The sequence below is a fragment of the Cryptomeria japonica genome, chromosome 1 (genome assembly GCF_030272615.1).
Source record: "Cryptomeria japonica chromosome 1, Sugi_1.0, whole genome shotgun sequence".
In the NCBI taxonomy this organism is placed as follows: Eukaryota; Viridiplantae; Streptophyta; class Pinopsida; order Cupressales; family Cupressaceae; genus Cryptomeria; species Cryptomeria japonica.
Window position 1 is genome coordinate 30,751,105 of NC_081405.1, and position 25,363 is coordinate 30,776,467.

The window sequence follows — 25,363 nt, forward strand, 5'->3', positions numbered from 1 at the left end:
TAGAAGGATTTGCAAAAATTCATTTATTTGCATCAAAAAAGGGTGGTCATACACATGTGTGGTATGGTCCTGAAACGGGCATTTTGAAAAATAGTTTTTTAAACATGCCTACTAAAAATAAATTTCTACCTTGTGAGTATTAAAATAAATTACATATTTTAAAAGTAGACTACGAGCACTACATTTTCTATTACTGTAGTTTTTTGAGATTCAATCTCTAAGTGCCTCAAATATTGACATCAATCGACAGAAAATTTGAAAAACAGAGAAAACACTTCCACTTTTTGCCCAAAAGTGGGACTCAACTTCTTGCAGCCACCCCTAAATTCAATTAATCTAGGGTTCTAAACTAAGAGAAATTAACCTCGGTGATCCAACCAACTCCCAAATGATGTCCATGGGTGCCAATATATTTATTAGCTATATTTAAAATCTTGAAGATCATATTTACCATGATTGGATAAACTTTATTTGAGGAATTAGATTTATGAATTAGCATTTAAATCTAGGGTGGTTGGGTCAAACCTATAACATTTTGGTTTGATCCATAAATTTTCAAGTTCCTTCTAACCAATCTAAATTCCTATGTCAAAATATAAATTTCTATATTGAAATAAATAGTTTAATATAAATTATTATAAATATTTTTATTATTATTAATTTATTTTGGTATGTGTTTGCAATTTTTTTTTCCTTATCGTTACCTTATATTTTACCTCAAAAAAAATTTAGCTAGTTTTGAACCTCCATCTTTGTGCAAATACCCCTACTTACACCCATTCCCACAGATTCACAATTTAGTCATCAAGTACACCCTATCCACACTTACCTCAATACATCCACTTTGTCCCTCAATATCTACCATTCTAGTACCTAACTCATTTATCTTCATGCTCGTCAACCATGATATTGTAATATACAACAATGACACTCAAATTTAAATCCTAATTCTATCTTTACTACCACTTCTTTTTTAGTCCATGTGAGGGCTTAATATAAATTTGTGTGAATTTTTACATTATGTCTTGATGTTTAAAGATATTAATGTGTCATTAATTGATAACAAGAAATATCTAGACATGAGATAACTAAAATGGATATGTAGTGTGTTAGAGCTCAAAATTGCAAGTTGCCAAACTCTATGATCAAGTTAGGCAATCAACTTTGGCCAACTAATGGAATGAACCCTTTTGAGGGTACAATTAGTTCCCTTCTCTTCAGGTTCTGCTATACCTTGGTGGCTATACCATTCATATAAGTAGATTATTAATTCTCTTTTATCTCCTTTGTTATATCCCTCACTGGCATAAAGTAAGAAATATGTAACTGAATTAAAACCTATCTTTTATACTAACTCCTACAACTTGAAACTGAAAATTGAAAGTACATTTCATTGGTATGGAAATGAGATTTGATTAGTGCCTTTCATCCAAATTAGACAATAGAGTCAATCTCTTGTTCCTTCACTTGTTTTGCACCACTTTATTAGATAATTTTTACATCCATGCCTTGCATGAATCTGTCAACTGCTTGAATCCTTATACATTCAATAATTTTTTCCTTATTAATACAACTTGCCAACAAGAAATTATAATCTCTCCTTTAGACAATCAAGACGACAAATCATACAAAGATATTAAAAGCTCTTTGATGAATTTGAAATACCCTTGATATTTAAATCAATATAATAGGAAAAAAATGACATATAGGAGTTCTCAAACAACCTTGACTACTTTAGCCAATATAACAAGTGAAACCAAATTAGAGAATAGTAAATTATACTTCTTGGACAATGTTTGAAAGGTTTTTACATTTAAGCCCCTTTTGGAATATAAAATGTTACAAGTTCTACCCTTTTATGGATAGTCTTCTATTTTATCTAATGTTAGTCTATCTCTCTTATTCTCCACATTTTGCATCACTTATATATGTGGTTGAATAGTCATCATACCCCTTTTTGGGTAAAGAGTCACCATTTTTTTGTTAAAGTTAACAAAACCCTTTGAAATTAATATATCAGCTAGTTAGTCAATAACCTTGCTTTAAGCTATCTTTCGGGTTTCCTTTTGGTCAACAAACTTAAACTTCATTTCAAAATCTAAAAATTGTTTTGGTGGTAGGAAATATTCATTTATAAAATGGGTCTTCATTAGAATTTCATTTTTCTTTCGTTTTCATGCTTAGTTGACATCATTTTCCTATCAGGTTGAAATGACAAGCTTTATGCATTTTTTCAGCTTTCTTATGGTCGGTTCCATGGTCGACAGACCAAAACACCTTGTATGGACATGATATTTTGGTATGTTTTTGGTACATATTTTGTACCTTGTATATACAAAAAACTTGCATGTTGTGTTGTTGTCCTTGACCCATCATAGATCCTAGATAGAGAGCGTACGAAGTTGTCTGGATGGTTGTTATAGTTTATAGTACTTTTAGCTTCTATGGTCAAAATATTTTTGATCTTTCAACATTATATAGTTTTATGCACTTTTTCATCCTAGTGATCAAACTTAGAGGTTAGGGAACTTTGAAGGTTTTCTCGAAATGGAGAGAAGTTTATGGAATCCTTGAGGGGTTTGTCTATGTTTTGCAATGGTTCAATTTTACTCCTCTACATTTTGGGTGAACCTAATGTGAACTCGCCTCTTGATTTAAATTTTATTAAAAACTTTTGCAAAAACATTTCTTAAACTCAAAATAGTCAGTGCTTTTGTTTATTTTCTCTAAATTGCTCATTCTTGAGGTTATCAAAGTGTTGTGAGGCTTGTCTATGAGATTTACTACCCAAAGTGCTTCAGAGATTGTGGTGAGGAGGACTTCTAAACCTAGCATTCTCCCTAATCAATTTAGTTCTATGAGTCCTAGTCCAGTGTTCTCAAGGACAACCAATCCTAATGATCCTTTTGCTCTTTAATCATTTTCTTTGAGTCTAGGTTCAAGAGGTTTTACTACATTTGGTTCCCAATCTAACTTTTGAAATCATACTTTAATGAATACCTTCCAGTGTCTCCTCCTCTTGTGGATCATGAGTCTACTTTGACGGTTCCTTTTGATCAAATTCAATCTCATGAGGATAACTTAAGTGATTTTTAAGGTTTCTAAATTAGGAGAATTTCCTCCCTCGGGTTAGTTCTATCATTAGCAATCTAAGATAGTTTTTTATATTTTACAACTATCTCAACACACATCTTTGTTGACATATCGGACCACTTACACTAATTTTCGTACATTCATCATCTACTTATTTATCACACCTCATTCATAATTATATCTATGCATCCACCCCCTAACTTGATATTTACCATTAAACTACTTAGATCCATCTCCATGATACTTAGGCATGATCTTGTGGTGTAGATCAATGAACCTAAAGTTTGAAGTTCTAATTATAACTTTCCTATCCCTTCCTACTAGTCATTGCAAGTAGAACATAAATTTAGGTGACTTGTTATTATGCCTTAATATTTAAAAGCATTTAATGTGCCATTAATTGACATCAAGGAATCCACAAACATGAGATGATTGGAAAGGTTATCTAGTGTATACTTCAAATTCTAAAATGCTAAAACAATCAAAATCTACATTAGTTGCATATATAGGACACTAATCTTCTTACATATACATTGTTCTCAAATATTTCCATAGGGTTCTAAATTTAATTAATATAAGGTTCTAAACTAAGAGAAATTAACCCTAGTGATCCAACCAACTCCCAAATGATGTCCATAGGTGCCAATATATTTCTACCATAAATTTTCAAGGTCCTCCCAACCAATCTAAAATCCTATGTTTAATATCAATTATTATAAATATTTTTTATTATTGCTAGTTTATTTTGGTATGTGTTTACTTTTTTCTTTCTTTTTCATTACCTTATATTTTACCTCAAAAACATTTTTTAGCTAGTTTTGACCCTCCATGGATATCAAAATCAGATAAAAAAAAAAAAAAAAAAAAAAAAAAAAAAAAAAAAAAGAAAGTTGATTTACATTTTCTTTTGTGGTGGGAACTAAACCCCCTGATTTTCAACATTTTTTAGCAATTAAAAAATGAACTTTAAAGCTAAAAAAAACATATAAATTATTAACAAAAAAATTTCAAAAATTAGTAGACTTAAACTTCAACAAATTTTATACATTTCATCAGTTTACATCATCTTCAAATTCAAAATGCAAATGACACTTTTATGGCGACAAAATTGAACAGTTATTGTTGTGTTAACCTTTTCCTTTGTAAAAGTGTGACACAGATTTATGCTTTTACCCAGTACTTTTGCTTGCATTCTTGTGGACATTGAAATCTCCTTTCCTCTCCTGGGAGATGTGGTTCTTATGGTAGGTGATAGGCCTTTGTCACAACTGTTGGATTTTGAAGGCCTCCCCTTCCGCTGCAAGAGATGCTTCTCTACGGGTCATCTTGCTTCGGACTATTTTATTTCACACCACAAAGGTGTTTCTACCTGGTGGAAGAATGCTACTATTGACCACTTAACAATCAATGCTCTTGACTCTGTGTCTACTAGATCCTCTCATGAGGATGATGTTGATGACATGCTCCTTTTGTGACCTCATCTCCTGAGGTCCCCACGTCTGCTTCTCCTATTCTGTAGCCTTGATACCCTGTTGCTGGATCTGCTTCTGATGTTGTTGTTTTGTCATAGCCTGTTGCTGCTTTATAGTAGCCTCCTATTGTTCTGTTGTAGCAATCTGTTGATACCATTGTTTGTAACCCTGCAAGGTCCCTTTCAGTTGATCTCTCTTTTGATGGACCTAATGATAGCATCGCCTAGACTATGGTTGCTCGCAGGTGGAAGGGGACAATGAATACCCTCCAGTGTCTCCTCCTCTTGTGGATCACGAGTCTACTTTGACGGTTCCTTTTGATCGAATTCAATCTCATGAGGATAACTTAAGTGATTTTTAAGGTTTCTAAATCGGGAGAATTTCCTCCCTCGGGTCAGTTCTATCATTAGCAATCTAAGATAGTTTTTATATTTTACAACCTATCTCAACACGCATCTTTGTGGACATATCGGGCCACTTACACTAATTTTCATACATTCACCATCTACTTTATTATCACATCTCATTCACAATTATCTCTATGCATCCACCCCTACTTTGATATTTACCATTAAACTACTTAGATTCATAAATTTTATCTCTCTTTCCTATCAATCTAAAATAATTATATAATTAATAGATTCCCATATAAATATTTATCAACTTCTTTTAATTTTTAAATAATTATTATTAAACAACTCTAGAATATTTATTCTAAAATATATTTGATTGTTTGCATCCATTCATTCATTCTCCTAAATTATTTATCCGAAATACTTATATTTCTTAAAAGTAACTTTGTGTAAATTGAAACGAGAAAAGTGTGGAATATTGGATTTTATTGAATGAAATAATTTTATGGTACGCGGAGTTTGACGACCCACCCGCACTTTATAAGAATGTGTCAATACCGTCAAGAAACTTTATCATTATTTTGCGGGTGAGCTTTCCATTTCATGCCAGTCCTCTACATTTATGGAAGAGTCATAAGGACCCATAAGTGGGGCCAACATAAGAAAGAGCAAAGATATTCCACACCACAGTCCAACGCTTGTAGAGTGAGGAAAGTTTTTTATATACAATGGAGCTATGTCATTACCTGAGAAAATAAATAAAATTAATTCAACGGTGCATTTTTATCCTGGATAAAAAAATGATCTTATTCGGGTGAGCTTTCCATATCATGCCAGCTCTCTACACATTAAGGACGGGTCCTACATAAACATCCGATGCCTACGATTTATCAAAGAAGAAGAATTATGCATTCCCACATCTATGTAGTCTGTGGGCAATTATTTGGCTTTGGAAATGATCTCCTGTGCAAACGCGTTCAAGTTACTGTGAGATGAACCTCCTTCGCTAGCAGAAGATTTCAATAATTCCCTCCATTTCAAACCATTGTTTCTTAGCTGTTTTCCCTCTTCGCTTTCCATAGCCATTCTGATACATCTCTCCGTCTCATCTCTACCCACAATCCCATCATCTCGCCTCCTCATTCTCAGCCCCGTCTTCCAAACATCCGTCACAAACTTAGAATTAGTGGGCTGATCGGTCCAAACTCCCAATGTGAGCATGGGAACTCCCAAGCTCAGAGCATCCAGTGTAGAATTCCAACCGCAGTGGCTCATAAAAACACCCACAGACGGATGAGAGAGCACCTCCAATTGAGCACACCAATCCACCACCAAACCTCTTTCTTTAGTTTCCTCCATGAATCCCGCAGGCAAAACCTCCGCAATGTGATCGTGTCCTGGAGGTGCCCGAATCACCCACAAGAAGTTTTGCCCACTTTGTTGGATGCCCACAGCCAGTTCTTGGATTTGTTCATCGCTTATGACCAGGATGCTGCCGAATGAAATGTATACAACGGACAGCGGAGGTTTCTTGTTCAGCCATTCCATGCAATCGGCCGCCTTCCAAGGATTCGCCCCCACCTGCGTGTCCTCTGCATTTTGATCCTGCAGAAAAGACGTGGGTATTGAAGGGCCGATTGGGAGGAAGGGAAGGGAGGTCGATCTTAGGGAATTGATTGTTTCGGGCTCTAGCTCATACACAGTATTTGCAATCACCCACGAGGCATCTTTCACAACCTCCAACTGTCGTAGATAATAGTTGATGGATCCGGTTGTTTCCATGAACGCCGAAGGTAAATCCGTCAATTTCAGCTCAGGAAGGCCAGGGATTATGACGTTTTGAGGCATTCTTCCACAATCCAATCCCTCTCCTGGAAAACAAAGCCATCACCAAATTCAGAATCAAATCTACCATTTGAAAGATATTACAGCAATCAAGGGAGTTTACAAGTAGAGATTAAGGACTAGGTGTATGTAAGTCTCATGTCTGCCCAAAATTTCTCCTTCCAAATTCATAATTTCTTTTACAAATTGAAAAATAGAAACGCATTTACATGCTCCAGTTCAATCAACTATTCTGTAACAGTGCATAAAGATAATTAGTTATAATATAGTTCTCTTGGAGGCAAACAAGTAGTAGGTTGTGTGTATAAAGGTAAGTCTAGTCTTGATTGGCAACGGTACAGTTAAGGTTCCAAGAAACATTGATCAGAGCATGTAAAGTATAGGAGATTAGTAAACATTGAAAGATGGAATATGCAATTGTCAAACTAAAAAAAAAAACAAGAAGTACAGAGTTCGGAATCGGACCGTTTTGAAAGTGCTGATAAATTGAGAAAACAGCAGCAGACTGCGTCCAGAACAAAGCCTGAGGAATGTTCAGTTTATTTGCAACATCTCGAACCCAAGGAAGAAATGAATTGTAGATTATGCAGCAGACTGGAGGAGTGTCCCCGCTAGCGTGGAGTCGATGGATCAAGCGTTCGAGTCCCGAGCCGTCCATATTATCCTGCATGTGCTTAAACACTGCGGGATTGATGTTTGAGTCGAGAGTGGAATCATCTTCAGGAAGACCGTCTGGAATGCATTCAAAACGTATATCCAGCTTCAGGCGTTGCAGAGATTCTCTGGCCTGTATTACTTTGCGATGATTTAAGTTAAAATTGACGAAGGTAACGATCACACCTCTGGAAGCCAAATTCTTTGAAAACTGTAGCATGGGATTTGTGTGGCCTGTTGCTGGGTATGATATCACCACTACGTGACCCTTCATATTCCTCTTCCTCCCTCCATTCATATCCATATCTTCTTCTTCGATTCCTCTTCACTTCAATGGCTACAAAACCAGGAAATCACAACTAGAACTCGAATCGCAGGTCCTTTTATATCCAAAAAAACAGATTCTGACACCTCCTTGTACTCGCACTCACCAATTTGTGCACTCAAGTGAATTTGAACGGTCTTCCATGAATAGCCATCATATTTGACGAAATAAGATACGTCAATTACCATTTGCATTTTATGACGACATGAATGATGCAAAATCCTGAATTTGAAAAAATTGTCAGATCACAATCACAAAAAGTAGAGAATTCCTATTTCGACTCTCTTTTTTAAAAAGATTCTACGAATATTTCTCACTTATACAAGTCATGGACTTCACGTTTGTCCCCTTCGTTTGTCTACTTCCATAAGTTTATCAAACAATAATTTGGGTTTGAATAAGATTTCTTTATATAAATTATTGACATAGAAGATAAAATTTGTCATAATTTGAATGGTATTTAATTATCACATTATAAAGTGCAAGAAGAATATTGGGCAAGAGTTAACTTTAATAAGAAAATTACAATCCAAACAACCTTCTTTTATCAATCTTTATTAAGCTTATTTAAATATGGATCCAATTTTTGTACTATTTAGAATAATTCTATATAGTGGCTAGTTTTCTTTAATGTTGGATTATGTATAGGATGGAATGAGACATCAATATACAAATTGTCATTAAAGAAAACCAACCACTATATAGAATTATTTGTGTGTTTTGGCATTCTAGAGTTTGACTTTTTGGGCTTCCTTTTCCTACTTAATAGTCATTTTAGTCTGAGTCATTTGAGTCTTGGAACACTACTTTTTAGAACATTTAGGAGTGAATAGTGTTCATCTTTATGATTGTTTTGTAGCATAGAGCTAAGAAGTATATTAAAGTGTTGTAATTGTTCTTGAAATAGCATTTACAAGCTCTTAGTAAGTCTATGAAGTAGATACATGTTGTAATAACCAATATGAAATACTCAGAGAGTGCAACTCACATTTTGGTGGAATTTTTATGTGTTCAAGGGGTTTCTCCATGCATTAACTTGTTTTGCCCCCATTTTAATTGTATTTTCTTTAATTGTTATTTTTTTGTACATATGTAGTTATTGTTATAGAGTTCAATCATTTAGCTTTTCTCATATTACAACTCATTAATTTCCTTAAGTTGATAGCTCTATGAGACCTGAATATCCTTCATAGTTTATAGATTAGGTGTTATTAGATCATGTTCAAATTCCTTATGGGGATTTTGGTTTTGATGTTCTAAGTAAATATGTAATTTTATGCCCATAACCTATTTAAGTAGAAATAAATATTGTCTCTTGAAGGATACATTGACACCAACAAGTGGAGCAAAGAAAATTTAAGAGGCATGAAGAGCTAATATGAGTTTATGGAGAGTTTCATGGTTCCTTGATATGGAGAATTTCATGTGGAGCATTTATCAATCCTCAAAGATCATGTAAAGCTTTATGCAAGAGCTTAGATAATGATTAGGTAAATATGCAATAAGGAAAGGAAAATCCTAAGGTATAGAAGAGTTTTCCAAATAAACCTCTATTCAAGATGGATGTTAATATTGAGATACAACTATTTGAAAGTGGTGTGGATGTGGAAAATATGGACAATGTTTCATTTCCAAAGAATGAGCACCCTTAGGTACCCAAAAAGCATGACCATTGAAAGTAGAAGCAACAAATTTCTTCAGTGGTTTTTTCTAATGGCGAGGATGATGAATCTAAATCTCTTTTTTTCCTTGTTAGAAGAACTATTGCAATATATAATGCATGGATGCAACTTTAAAAAAAATATATTTGAACACCCTTAGCAAGCATAATAGCTCCTCTTGTCATCTTGCATCCCCCATTTGAAAAACCAACCTACACAACCACATCATTCAACTTGCTCATTGAAAGAAGGTTCCATGCAAAACCTAATATATAGAATACACCATCAATTCCCTTCACACTATCATTGGGGAATCAAATCTTAAATCTTCCACATCTAATAATGCTCAAATAAGAGTCACCATCCAAGTACACCTTCCCACCATCAAAATCTTCATACTCCGAGAACCAACTCCTATGTGAGCTCATGAGAAAATATGTACCAAATTCTATCAACCATGCATACTTAGATGCACGATGGGACTTGGAACTGTTGCGGCCACTACTACCAACTTTGTTGTGGTGAGCTTGGTATCAATGTGGTAGTAGTTGGCTTCTAGGCTTAGATGTTTGGCTTTGTCCGGCAAGAGGGTTGGCTTAGGGTTTGGATCTTCATTCTGATCACGAACAGGATCTCGCTCTTGACAATCATAATCTCACTCTAGAACTACTTCATCGACATAAACAATTGCTGCTAGTGGGGGTGTTGCTAGTGTAGCTACTGTTGTTTGTGCTACTATATATGCTACTAGATATGCTATTGGGCATGATAGATATCGGTACGCTGGGCATGGCTCTCGATTAGGCTCTTCCTTTCAATCTCTAAAATCAAAATCTTGTTTTGGAACTGAGGACTCTTCATCTCTATCTCGAACATCATAATCTGGCTCTGTTATATAGGTTCCTATTTTTGCTTCCTATACTTGTTGATCTAGTAGTCTAGTAGTTTATCCACCAGTAATAGCAACATCACCAGTGGAACCACCAACAACCCACCCCAGCCACATACATATTCTAACTAATTACTCACATGCGTCGTATGACTAACCTTGCTTTCACACATGCGTCTTCGCATAGGATTCAATAGGGAAGCATTTGCTTTGACCCGACCTGGGGGTTAAGTTTGGCTAATAAAGCCCTTTAGTGAAGGTGGCCCACTACTATCTATAGGTGGAGGAGGTAATGTTTAAGTGGGTGATCTTTATCGGAGGTGATTTCAAATGGTTAGGCATACCATGATACTAGTCAATGTTGATCAGTATAATTGTCCTTCTTTTGCTTCATTTCTCTTTCTACTCTAATATTGTGAGAAGAACTAGGGATCAAACACATACTACTAGGAAAAATAAAATCATGTTCATTGTCAATGATTTACTAATATTAAATGCATACCCTCTAAGACCTTATCTTTTAACAACATCTAGTATTGCTTCTAGAATATGGAAATGAGCACTACAAATTTTATCATTGCTCTAGTTTAGTGTTTTTTAAACCACCTAGCACTTAAATAGATAAAATAATGATTATATTTCACTCTTAAGATGAATCAATAGATGGATGTGTTAGGAGATAATTCAAATTATTTGGAAAAAAGTATATATGCATCATTAAGAGTAATATCACAATCTTTAAGGTATAATGGTTGACTAGTTCTTAGTTAGAAGGGCACAAGAAATGTTAATATTTTTTTGTTGTGATAATCATTACGTTTTTGTAAATTTTATTTGAATAGGTAATTTATTAGAGGTTTCTTTAGGTGTTCATGTTCATGAGGGTGGCACAAGAGTGTTACTAATATTATTAACAATCACCTTGAGTCATCATCCCACCTTTTTTTGCATTGTGATTTTGCTTTAGATTGTTGGTATTGGTTATTTGATAAGTTGGGCATATCCTCAGTTATTTGTAAAGGCTTGAGCTCTCAGTTTATCTCCTGGCCTCTCCTTTTCTTTTCATCCTTCTTTGTGTGCCTCTGGGTTATTGCCCCATCGATTGTTATTTGGAACATATGGTTAGAAAGAAACAAGCGAATTTTTTGAAAGGAGAGTTCTTCATGGTTGCAAATCGTGGAGAGGATTGAGTGTTCGATGTCTGAGGTAGCCTTGTCGTATATTTTTTAGAGTTTGGATAATCTTAATTCCTTCTCTAGCTAGGATAGTAAAATTTCTAGGTCTTGGAAAGGTTTGTCAGTAATACCTTCTCAGGGTTGTGTCTCTCAGAAATATTCTACTTTAACAAGAGAAGGGAAGTTGTTTGGAAACCCCCTCCTTTTGGCCTTTTCAAACTTAATTATGATGGTGCTTCAAGAGGAAATCTTGGTCCAGCTAGAACTGGCATGGCAATTTTTTATCATGATGCTAATCTAATCCTTGCACAGAGTCATGCTTTGGGTTTCAAAACTAACAATTATACTGAGTTGCATGCATTATCCTTTGGTTTGGATATGGCTATTAGCCTGGGCATCAAGCATTTAATCGTTGAGGGGGATTCGATCGTTACTTTCCAATGTGTCTCAAAGCAAAAATCACATTTTTGGCATTTACAATGTGCTCTAGATCATATTTTAAAAAAGTTAGAGTTCTTTGATTATTATCTGCTTTCTCATTGTTTTAGAGAAATCAATAAGGTGGCGGATTTTTTGGCTAATCTTTCTATTGATGTTAATGCTAATCATTTAAATGTTAATAAGGAGGAGTTGCCTTCTTTTGATAGTATGCTCAGATGAGTAATCTCTTCATGGGCGGGTACCTTATATCTCTTGCATAAGAGGAAGAGATTTGATTTGGCACTTTCCCTTGTGTTTGAAGTATACATTGTACGGTAATCAGTTGTTTCATCTCATTTCTTGATTATCATTTCTTGGTATGCCTGGTGTCATGATATGACATATCTTATGTGATATGTCCGAAATTATCTGTCAAGATACTTGTGTTTTGATCATGATTGGGTAAGCATCTTTTATTTGCATCTGTTGGGGTGTTTCATGTAATGTTCTTCTGCCACCAGTACCGTGTATTATGCTATTATTGTCTCAATTATGAAGATATCTCTTATGAGCTTTAAAATTGATGATTGCCTTCATTTGTAATCATGAATTGTGTTGGCAATTCTTACTCACGTTTTTTTTTTCTGAAGATGTCTTTAAAAGGCAAAAGCAATATGGTTTTTTGCATAAGGTTTTTTCTGGTTCTTTCTCGGGTCTGCAAATGTCAAATGTTTCTGCTCTTTTAAGATACAGGGTTATACTAGATTGTCAAGTCGCTGTCTCAAATGAGGATACGGGAGATAATTCTAAGATGCTTGGTAAAGTTTTTAATTTGTTTTCTCCTTAGGTGGATTATGAGGTACGTAGGTTGGTGGGAAGTCTCTGGTTGCAGACTGGTTCTAATTTTTCTGGCTCTGAGATTTTGACTCGATTTCTTACTGTTTGTTATGACATTTTGAATGATGAGGTTTTTCTTCAACTCTTGGTTTCCACGTTCATACTTCCTTCGGTATGCATTTGGGAGCTTGTTAGGCCTACACTGGATAGCTATCATTTTGAGCTAGGGTCTTTTTACTATGGGGGCTTTCTTCCTCGTTCTGACCTACTGGGTAATGGGTGGTGTGGGGAGTTACTGTTTGAAATGAGAATGGGTTTAATCTGTGATGGAATGGGAGATACTTTGAAATTATTTAAAAGCTAGTTAGATTGGGTTTCACCTTAGATTGTGGATAAGGCTTTGGTTTCGTTTATGGCTTTACATTCGCTACTCTCACATTGTTTTTTGGTTTCAGCGCCTCCAAGATTGGAATTCCCCTTGCAGATTGTCCCTCCTTTGGGAGAGGACAGGGAACCTCCCGATGAGAGCTCAAGCTCTTAGTTTTTGACATTATTATATAATGCGGGTATTTTTTGGTTCATATCTCTTTTTGATGCAGATTACATCTCATGAATTGTTCAAATTTTTTGGGATCTTGAGAAGATTTGGTGCGGCCTGGTTATTCTTTATGAGGTTGCTCATCTGCAGTTTCAACTTCTATAGTTTCTTTCCCTATGGGGTTGTGTGTATATCTCCAATTTTTGGAAGGCATCCGAACACATGATATGTACATCTCTAAAGCTATGTAACGGGTGGGTTTAGACTAATCTTGTATATGGGGTATTCAGGTTATTTTAGTTTTTGCTTTTTTAGGGCCGCGACCAAAGGTTTTCTTGCAAATTCTTTCCTGCCGATATGCCCTTTGAACTCATTGTAAAACAAAAATTGATTATATTAATAAAAAAATAGTTTAGTGGCATGTCCACTTTTATTGAAAAGAAAAATATATTAATATGGGTGGCAATAGTTTTCTCACATTCCATTTATCATCTTATTTATTCATGTGCATTAAAATGGTGACAATGGTTTTCTCATCATATGCCATCTTATTTATTCATTTGCATTAAAACTCATTAATATGAGCTCTATATATTTTAAGTCAAGATTATTTTATTAATTTTCTTCGACCTCATATCTTATAAGTTGATATTTATAATGCCCCAAGCTTCCACATAACATTATTTTAAAGAACAGAAATTAAACTTTATAACAATAGCACTTAAACTAAAACTCTTTATATCCCTTCAAAAATATGAAGAATTTAAAACATATAGCTTCTAATCATAATATTTATTTATTTTAAATTTTCACACAAAAACTTTACATGGAATAGATACAGAACATGTAAATTTAACCCAAATGAAAAATTTCTCAACAAAAGAAGAAAAGAGAGACAAACCATGCTTATTTACTCACACCATATGAAAAAGGATTAATATGGTACAATGAAAATTTTTACAAGGAATGTGACCAAAGAATCAATAGATCACGACCATGCTTATTTAATCACACCATATGAAAAAAGGACTATATGGTACAATGAAATAGTTTACAAGAAATGTGATCGAAGAATTAATAGACTGCTATCATGTTGATTTACTCATACCATATGAAGAAAGAATTAATATAGTACAATGAAAATTTTTACAAGGAATGTGACTAAAAACCAATAGATCACTACCATGTTTATCTACTCACACCATATGAAGAACTCATTGATATGGTACAATGAATTTTTTGACAAGGAATGCAACCAAAGAATCAATAGATCACTACCATGCTTATTTACTCCTACCATGTGAAGAAAGGATTAATATGGTACAATGAAATTTTTTACAAGGGATGCGATCAAAAAATCAATAGATTGTTGTCATGCTTATTTACTCACGATCAGATGAAGAAAGTATTAATATGATACAATGAATTTTTTTATAAAGAATGTCCAGCTAAAGAATCAATAGATCACTATCATGCTTATTTACTCACACTATATGAAAAATGAATTAATATGATATAATGAAATGTTTTCTAAAAATCAAAACCAAAATATCAATAAGCTGCTTTGGTCAAAGAAGTAAAACTTACTTTAGCACTAGATCCATTTCCTTTCACTCCCACTTCAAAGGTGTCATACCTTAGAAACAAGTCCACGACAAACAACTTTGCAACCAACACCACCAAATTCTTCCCGCTGCATTGCTTATTATGCACGGTTGGATCGTCAGTCTCGAACCCATTAAATTACATTACATACTTGGTAACCTTCTGATTCTTCATAAACTTCGTAGCAACAAAGTCATCAGGATTCTTCATAAACCTCGTAGCAAAAGGCTGAAACCCACCAAGACTCTAGGAGGGCCGTAGGAGTCTCGTATGGATCAGGATTAAATTACATAATAAGCAACATATTAAATTGAGTGAGAGAATATCAGTTAATTCTGAGTGTTTAACCATTTTAAGTCTTAAAAATCAAAGCTTTAAGCCAAGTGCCCGATATAAGACTCAGAGACAATTTGGAACTTGTAACTGCGTCACCGCTCATCTGGAAGAATTGAAATAAGTGTGGCTCCTGTATCTGCTTCTTATAGTGTTAACATGTTATCTTAGGTGATAATCGGTTTCCTTATCTTCCTTGTAAGCCTGGATATGCGTTACGTACGGATCTCTAATTTGTATTTTGCTGTACCAAAACATTGGACTATCCAGCAATCCAGGGATAATTTTACATTAGATTGTATTACAGAGTTTAATGTTTTTAGAGAAGTTGGATTTTTTACCTGCATTTTTGTTTTGACAGAAGTTGAAGAATTCTCCTCTTCAGCCATGAAACTTGGTCAAGCTGATGCTTTCTATGGATTTTAATTTGATGGTGTCCCATGGATGTGCTCATTACCAAGTAAATGATGGTGTCCCATGGATGTTCCATTTATCCAAAGGCTAGTAGAAGAAAGCCAAAAGTATACACACACACGACTTATCTTCCTCCTCTTTGTAAAAATGTTTAGCACTTCTCGCTTAATGGATCCATGCCCTTTTCCTTTATGGTCTGTCTTACAATGATTATGGTAAGTTGATAGTGTGTTGGGGTTGAAGTCGCTAGATAATATTAATCTAGTCCTATTTTGTTTTTACACATCTTCATCGTATGGATTCAATCTAGATCAATTTTACACATACATATTAGAATCTAAATTTTAAATTTCAAAATTTTAAATTGGATAGTCATTCATCTTTTCAACAAATCATTTGATGGGGTGAATAATTTACAAAGGTCATAACTTATGACTCAAATAATTGATTGAGCCCATTTTGTAGGGGTGTTAAATAGAGATCTTAAAGTGTTTAAAGTCATCATAACTAATTTTCTTTGGTTAAAGATTATTTCGAGGATTTTTGAAACCTAATTCAATCATCTAAGGTCTTCTAAGTGTATTCTGTTGTTTTATTGTAAATTTTACACCTAATGAATTTATGTTAAAATGTGATTTTTTATGTTGCATGTCACTTTTAAGACTTACTTGGACATGTGGGAAAATATGGGATAGCTATTCTAAGATATATCATTCCCACATCAACAACACCCCATCCACCATCAATCCATCTAGGCATTTTAGCTTAACTGAGGCAACATCATATTTGTCTTTGAGTCTTTAATCCTCTAGGTAATAGCACCAACATCATCCACAATCTCAAAACCTTGTGTATCTTGTAAATCTTGTAAATCAAGCCATGCACATAACTAGGTTCATCTGTCTATATATGTCCTTTGCTCCCACCTTGGTGTCAATTATCCTTGTGTTGTCAATACTATGTCCCTATCTAGTTGGTGTTTCAACAAAATCTACTAGTCCCTTTGAGATTTTAGGTGTCTCACTTGTCCCTTGTCATGGGAATCCTAGTTAAGTATCCATATTTGGTCTTAGCAGAATGTATCTTTCCTCATATCAAACCACATCAACCCTTCCATTATCTTCCATATAGAAAAAAGTACTTGACATACTTGTTATTCTTTGGTGATTTTGGATTTTGTTTATATTTATCTTTAGCTTCCTATTTTTTACCTATTCATGATCGTCGTGATCTATTATATTAAGGTGTGTTGTGAATGGTAAAACTAGGGGCAAGGTCTTAATTTTATGTGCTTTATCTTCTTGATCTGTCTTGCATTGTTCCCATATAGATCCTTGTCGTCTCATGTTATGCTAGGGCATGTCTTCTATTTATGGTTTTACAACATCATACCTACAAAACTTCCCTACAACTTTGTGAGATGTTGGATTAACCTTTTTTGTTTGTTGAGTCCATCTTATACATTTGATATGTAGTCATCTTGGTTCTTCATACCCTAGTGCATAGTGTCTCATGTTAAATCAAAATAAGTGCTCACTATATGACAATTATCACATGATGTTCAATGTTCCTCCCATCCATTATCCTACATGTTCTAATCATTTCATCCTATATTTCTATTTTCCATCACCTATCCCATTTATTTTCCTCATCCCCACTTAATCATGGATTTCCTATGCAAATTTTGCATTTTCCATCTTGCTTATTTAATCTCCTCACCATTTTATTGATCCCTCATTCATCCTTCCATATCTCTATTTTTCATTTCTTTTGTTCTTACATCTCATCTATCATATCGTTGCATTTTCATCTAGTTTCATCTTGCATAATATAGACTTATTAGTCTATCCATTATTATAAATCTATTATTTTTCTTGTCACCTAGTATCACTTTGCATATTGTGGATTCTTTAGTCAATCCATTATCATTTTTATCATTACACTATAATTAGGCATATGCATCAACATCATAATCATTGGATAAATCCACAACACCTCTATCATAATCATTCATACATCATACATGCATCATCTCATCCATTTCAAGAGCACACTCACGTTATATTGAGAGGACATCCTCATCCTCATCTCACATAATTTTTCTTCCTAGAGTCCCTCCTTTTCAAATGGTTGGGTCATCCTCCCTAATTCAACCATCTTCTTCCAAGCATCATGTTTTAATCTTCTTTAAAATGATGTTACTTTGCAACACCATCTCAAAGATGGGAAAAATATAGATATCTAAAATTGAATATCCCCTTAACCTAATTAAGTGGAGTGGACCCACTTCGAATCCCCACACAATGTCACCCTTCACACTCAACCTTAAATTTACCCCCTTTTCGAGAATAGCCCATGTACTTAGGCAAATGGGTCTTTCTTCCTTAAGTACCCAAAAGGAATTTTTAATTCCTTTATCACCTTCCAATCCTCCTCTTTTTCATAAATAAAATTTTTTAATTCTCATGTGTCCCCTCAAATTACCCTCCATCTTCTCCTCTCACCTCACGGTGCCACTTAGCACCATCCAATGAGATGAAAGGATCAACCCATCCTCATCCCTTAATCTCAACCATGCAATAAATTTTATCTCTATCTCACCCATTTTCCATTGGAATTATATTATGCTACTTAAATTATGAGTGAGCACACATCCAATAAGCTATCATAGGCAAATCTACTCAATGAGAGGTTTAATGCAGTTTAATTTTTTTAATTCATATACTTGTCTGACCTCTTTTGTCATATCTTGAGTGGTTGTTTGAATTTTGTCTTTGTTTGGTTTATCTAGCTAAATCACTCAAATATTGACCACAATTTCATGCAAACAGTTTTATCAATTCATCAAATAAAATTTTGAGAAAGAATGCATAAAAATTCAAAAAAGGATTCTTTAACTAAAGGACGTGTCAGGTTAGAATTTGGAGCTAAAAATGTGGGAGCTGTTTTTTGTAATAAGGAAGGCCAATAACTCTAGAAGAACTGTGTGATCTAGAAACTTTTTATATTCTTTTTGTAAATACTAGATGGGTTAGTGATTTTGGTGTAAAATTAATGGGGACAACCACAACAAGATAACTTCTTATATATTTGGATCTCCTAGAGTTGTAACAATTGAGATGCTAGTTTGATACATAGTTGAAGAATCTACCTTCTTAGTCTATTATAAAAAATGCCATACATTGGTCGAGATGAAATATTAAAAATTATGACACAAATTAAATATGAGGTACTTGGTGGGTCTGATAAACTTGACTAGATTGTGAGAAAAACTACCTTATCTTTCATATTTAGGTGGAAAAATTATGTTAGACTACTCGCCCCTTCAAGATTTGAGGTAGCTAACATAACAAGAAGGTGACAAATAATGGAGATAGAAATTGATATTGTGAAAGATGTGATAAGAGTTTCCCTAAGTGATTATATGTACTTCAATTCCAAGTGCAAGATCATATTTGTGACTTGGGTTACTATGTTTTAATAAGTGAGAAAAAATTATGTGTGTTATGCCAAAATAATTAAACATATTGGAAAATGAGAAAAAATGTAATGCAAATTTTTGGAGAGATTATACAAAATGTCATTTTAAATAAATATGTTTTAAAACTTAAAGTGAAAGAAGAAACTTATAGTGGTAAGTAGAGGATTAAATGCCCTATCTTAAGAAAACAAAAATTAAATTATTCATCTAAAAGCAAGTTTTCTTAGATACAATTACTATGATCTAGAATTTCTTAGATTCAATTATTAAGCTTTGTGATAGAGTTAATAAAAATTTAATGTTTTTTTCTTTTTTTCTTTTTTGACAAAGTAACAAGTTAAAATTAGGTTGGGTGTTGTGCTAGTGCTACAAGGCTAAGGACCATGAAATTATGAATGAGCTTTATTGATCTCATGTTAGATAAGGGAAAATTAGAATTCTATATGAAAATTATAATTGTTAACTAAATTTGATTACTTGTTTGCACATTTTATTAACAAGCTAAGAGATTATGACCAAGAAAAAAAATTAAGTAATTTCTGGGGATGTCTAATTTGCTAATTTCTTATGTTTATAGCGTTTGAAGTGAAAATTTAGATTATTGTTTATAACTTAGATGTGGGTCCTATAGAAACCCATGCCCGCAGTTAAAATTGAAAACCACATGTCTTAAGCACTAAATCCTAAGCTTTGACATAGTTTCTATGTGTTTGCATCTACTTCACTTAACAACTTCTATGCTTAAACTACCCTAGCCACAACCAATATTTACCAACTCGTCTCTACCATCTATTCATTTTGATTAAATATTTGAAGATCATAAATGAATCAATAAAATTTCATCAAAATAATAGCATAATGCATCTATCAATTAAATTTTATTTTTCCTTATACAATTTGTAAAAAGAAATTTTTAAATCACAACTAGAGAACAAATAAAATAACAGGTTCGGGTAAAAGCACAAATCTTTAACTTTGATCACATAAAAGTGACATTTCTAAATTGAATTTTGAAATGATGTAAACTGATCAAATGTAGAATTATTAATGAAATTTATGTCTATTATTTTTTAAATTTTCTAAGAAAAAAATTGATATTTTTTTTATAAATTCAAGGACAAATTTCTCATTGCTAAAAAATGCTGAAAATCAAGGGTTCTAATTGGTGCCACCAAAAAAATGAAAATGGACTTTTTTTTTTCCAAATATAGAACATATATATGCAATGTTAAAAAAAAATAAAAATTTGATGTATATTTTTCTCAATATAATATTTTGAAGTCCAACATAGCTAAATTTGACAATTTTCGTTCGACGTCACCTATTGACTACTAAATTTATCATTATCCAAAAAAAATACCCTTTTCGAGAAGATTCTCTCATCTAGTGTAAAATATTTTTTTTGATTTCATTTAATATTTATTTTTTAATTTTTGATCAGCCTCTTTTTTAACATTAAAAAGTTACTCGCAATGTTTAATTAGTAAAAAATATTAAAAAATATCAAGATAGTAAAAAAGTTATATGACTGGACTCGTGACTTCGAGCTCTACAAAATGGTATTTTTAGATTTTTGTAAAAAAATATCCTGCTTGAAGAAAAATTGAGCGGAAGTGAGAATTTTGAGAAATACAGAGTTTTTCACCATTTTTGTGCAACATCACGACACATAGGCTAGTCCGACCGGACTGAGTCCATTCGAACTCAGTCCAATCAGACTAACCTTAGTTATAACATTTAAAAAAATGATTTATGATTTTTTTTAATGGGAGCATTTGAACGAAGGGGAGTTCGATCGGACTCCCAGTGCCACACAAGCACCACACGACCCGAGGGTAGTCCAATCAGACTGAGTCCGACCAGACTACTATTAGTTGACCCAAAGTGTGACACAGTAATATGCTTTGCTCCCACCCCTATTAAATCTTCAGCTTTTCTAAATTAATTTTTTATAATGTAAATTATATGCATACCTTACAAAATGATGATCTAGAATCTCAAGCATATATCCTACATTGTTTTTTAAAAATGGGCCACAATTATTATATTCCTACCATCCACATGGTCAAGATTCTTCTAATTTTGTAATTCATGAAATTTTTGTGATTGTGAATATTGTTTGAAATGTTTCAGTTTGTAATGAGAAAAACTTTCATATCTATATGAATGAAACATAATAAATCCATGTACATAAAAAATTTCCTCTAAAATTATGATCCATGTACATAAAAAAAATATCCTCTAAAATTATGTTTATTAAATAAAATTATAGCCATAAATAATATAAAAACATTAGTAAAAATTACATGCACAAACACATTACTAACATTTTGGTTGTTTATTGTGTGAATATAAGTATTCTTCTTTTAATTTGTAAATGGTAAAGTTTTCTTGAATGTATTATTTAGGTCTATTCTAAAAAATATTCATTTGGAGATAAATAGTTTTCTTTATTATTATATAATTTTTAAACAAAAGGTATTGTTATTACTAAAAAAATTTATATGTTTGATAATTAATGATGATAGGCATTCTATAAAAAGAGGTGGAGTATAATGAAATATGTTAATGTTAAAAAAACTATTATCTTTTAATTAAATTTGACAACGAGTCACATGTCAAAGCATTAATATTAATTAAATAAACATAATATTTTCAAAATAATATGCCCTCATCAAAATTATAAGTTTTAGATAGATGTATAAATAAAAAATATTTTAAAAAATTAATCTACGTTTCATAATTACAATGTATAGCAACTATTTTTAAAAATTATTAATAGAGAATAATTATTTCAATTAAAAAATATATTTTATATTTTTTTAATGATTTTTTTGAATAATGATAGGAAGTTTAAAATTTAAATAGTCAATGGGCCCTTTGTCCATTGTTGAAATTGAAAGATTCTTAATGAGCCCACCAAGGATCAAATCTTGCTAAGTGCAAGGCTACGACTTCAAAAGGAATGAGATTGGGATCATGCCCTAAATAAATTTGGTGATATAAATATTAGTAATTAATATTATTAAATACTATAAAATATATGTTTTACATCCATAAATAAAAATATCTCTTAGTTGCAATAAATTGTAGTCTCCAATAAATTGAATGATATTAGATCCCATAATTTAGGTCACACTAATTAGACTTGTTCACAACATTTATCTAATAAAATAATAATTAAATTAATTTTGATATTTTAAAATATATATATATATATATATATATATAATAAAATTTGGTCAAACTATTTTGATCTTGCAGCAGAGAAGCATGGGCCCATTAAACTAGAAGTAGTAAACATTTTTACAACGAGGAAGATGAGTCGTGTTTGTATACCTTTGGCTTTCTTCTACGAGTAAGTCGTGTTCGTTAACATTCGGCTTTCTTCCAGTAGCTTTTGGATAAACATAATTTACTTGGCAATGGGTGAATCCTGCCTGGGCAATTCTAATTTCGAAACACCTAATCTGCTTTGACTGCATTAAACTTTGAAAAAAGATTAGTTGTGAATGCAGTGGGACCAGATGCATCCAAGCTCTTATCAAATTTAAAATCCATAGTGTGAAACTAAATGACATAATAGAATACCTAGGAAGCATCAGCTTGACCAAGTTTGATGGCTGCGGAGGAGACTTCTTCAACATCTCTCAAGTCAATGGGCGGCTCACAGATCCACCTACTCCAGAACATTAAACTCTGTAATAGTATCTAATGTAAAACTGTGATCTGATTCTTGAGTGATCTGATTCTTGAGATCCGGACGTAACGCCTATGCATGCTGACAAGGAAGATAATGAAACCCATCATCTAAGATAAAATGTTAACACTATAAGAGAAGCATTTACCCTCCAGCATACTTATTTCAATTCCCCTCCAGATTATTATCAGACTTAATTCCTTTCGCAAGATGAGTGGCAACGGAGTTACCAGTTCCAAATTGCCTCTGAGGCCCGTACCTGGCTCCTACGGCCCTCCTATACTTGGCCCGTTGATTGACAGGCTCAATTATTTCTGGTTCCAGGGACCAGCAAAATTCTTCACGGCCCGGATGAACGAGCACAAGAGCACGGTCTTCCGGACAAACATGCCGCCGGGTCCGCCAGGTTTCTGCAACGACCCGCGGGTCGTAATGCTCCTGGACGCCAAGAGCTTTGCCGTGCTCTTCGACAATGAGACCGTGAAGAAGAGAAACGTTTTCACGGGTACATTCATGCCCAGCGTCCGTTTCAACGGCGGGTACCGGGTGCTCCCATACCTCGACCCGTCGGAGGTGCAGCACACGAAGCTCAAGGGTCTCTGCTTCGAATTGCTCAAGACGGGTGGCCCCAGATTTATACCCGAATTCCACAGCACGATGAAGGAAGCCTGGGAAACGATCGAAAAACAGATTGCAGACAAAAAGGCCAGTGAGTTCAATGATTTGAAGGAACAGACGATTTTCAATTTCTTGTGTCGATCGATGGTTGGGAAGGACCCGAGAGAAGGACCCGACGGGTTGGGGAACGACGGACCCGGACTGGCTGACAAATGGGTTTTGTTCCAGGTGGCTCCTGTCGTTAGCCCCGGGCTGCCACACATTATCGAGGAGTTATTTCTCCATTCGTTTCGTTTGCCCTCTGTGTTTGTCAATGAAGATCACGATCGGCTCTATGGGTTCTTCAATACTCACGCGTCTGGAATCCTTGACGTTGCGGAGACCCGGTATGATCAAACCCGGTCGGAGGCTTGTGAGAATTTGATGTTCTTTGTAGTGTTTAATTCTTACTTTGGCTTCTCGGCTCTGCTTCCTTCTATTATAAAATACGTTGGGGCTGCCGGTGCTGGGTTGCATAAGGACCTGGCTATGGAGGTCCGGACGGCCGTTCAGGCTAATGGTGGACATGTTAGCTTGAGTGCGGTGGAGTCGATGGAATTGGTGAAGTCCACCATTTATGAGGTACTTAGAATGGAGCCACCCGTGGTGTTGCAGTACGGGAGAGCCAAACGGGACTTCGTTTTAGAGTCTCATGATGCTGCTTTTGAGATCAAGAAAGGGGAACTCCTTGGTGGGTTTCAGCCGATTGCTACGAGGGACCCCAAGGTGTTTGAGAATCCTGATGAATTTGTTGCTACGAGGTTTATCGAGAATAAGAAGGTTATCAAGTATGTTCTGTGGTCTAACGGCTTCGAGACCGATGATCCAACCGTGCACAACAAGCAATGCCCCGGGAAGAATTTGGTGGTGTTAGTTGCAAGGTTGTTTGTGGTGGAGTTGTTTCTAAGGTATGACACCTTTGAAGTGGAAGTGAAAGGAAGTGGAACTAGTTCTAAAATAAGTTTCACTTCTCTAACTAAAGCGACCTATTGATTCTTTGGTCGTGTTTGTTATAAAAAAATTCAATTGTATTGTATCAACTCTTTTTTATATGGTGTGGGTGAATAAGCATGGTAGTGACCTATTGTTTCTAAGATATGATATCTTTGGTAGTGACCTATTGTTTCTAAGATATGACATCTTTGAAGAGGAAGTGAAAGGAAGACTTAGTTCTAAAATAAGTTTCATTTTCTTGACCAAAGCAATCTATTGATTCTTTGGTCAAATTTCTTATAAGAAAATTCAATTGTATTACATATCATTTTTTTTATATATATTGGGTGATTAATCATGGTAGCAATGTATTCATTCTTCAGTCAATTTTATGTTTAAAAATTAATTGTAACAAATTAAACATTATTTCATATGATGTGAGTAAATATGTACAATTCATCTCTCTTTTCTTTTTTAGTAAGAAATTTTTCATTTGAATTGAAGTTATGCGTTTGTATCTATTTCATGTAAAGTTTTTGTATGGGGTAAGTGCACAAAGACGGGAGATCAAAAAGGGGTCTTAAGATGCCACTTCTTTTTTTTTTTTTTTAAATTTTTTTTCTGAAATCAGCAAAGTCTGAACTTCAATGAGAAATTAAAGATAGGTACACTCAAAATTTGAAGATGCAACAAGAACAAAAGTTGAAGTGCTTTGAATCTACTTTCTAAACTACTATTTTTTTTTTAAACGAGGGAGATTAAAGGCTTCAAAAAGGGCCACCGCATTTTTTGTGTTATGTTATAAGTGCACAAAGATGGGGGATCAAAAAGGGTCACCGCATTTTTTCTGAAATCAGCAAAGTCTGAACATCGATGAGAAATTGAAGATAGGAACACTCAAAATTTGAAGATGCAACAAGAACAAAAGTTGAAGTGCTCTGAATCTACTTTCTAAACTACTATTTTTTTTTAAAAATG

General features: G+C 33.9%; 2 protein-coding genes across 2 annotated transcripts; one reads left to right on the forward strand and one right to left on the reverse strand.

Annotated features, from left to right (window-relative positions):
• Positions 1–5,394: 5,394 nt before the first annotated feature.
• On the reverse strand, positions 5,395–8,014 carry LOC131035423 (UDP-glycosyltransferase 74D1). The gene is made up of 2 exons (XM_057967120.2): positions 7,229–8,014; positions 5,395–6,789 (listed from the first exon to the last, which is right to left on the reverse strand). The coding sequence occupies exons 1-2, from the start codon at positions 7,719–7,721 to the stop codon at positions 5,858–5,860; spliced, it is 1,425 nt and encodes a 474-aa protein (XP_057823103.2). The 5' UTR covers positions 7,722–8,014; the 3' UTR covers positions 5,395–5,857.
• A 14,961-nt stretch (positions 8,015–22,975) lies between these two features.
• On the forward strand, positions 22,976–24,725 carry LOC131035412 (allene oxide synthase, chloroplastic-like). The gene has a single exon (XM_057967111.2). It carries the CDS (start codon positions 23,006–23,008, stop codon positions 24,443–24,445), a length of 1,440 nt encoding a protein of 479 aa, XP_057823094.2. The 5' UTR covers positions 22,976–23,005; the 3' UTR covers positions 24,446–24,725.
• The last annotated feature ends 638 nt before the right edge of the window (positions 24,726–25,363 follow it).

Coding starts and splice junctions, on each gene's coding strand:
- LOC131035423 (XM_057967120.2), bottom strand. CDS start 7,721: ATGGATATGAATGGAGGGAGGAAGAGGAATATGAAGGGTCACGTAGTG. Junction 6,790..7,228: donor TTATCAGCACTTTCAAAACG/GTCCGATTCCGA, acceptor TTTGTTTTCCAG/GAGAGGGATTGGATTGTGGA.
- LOC131035412 (XM_057967111.2), top strand. CDS start 23,006: ATGAGTGGCAACGGAGTTACCAGTTCCAAATTGCCTCTGAGGCCCGTA.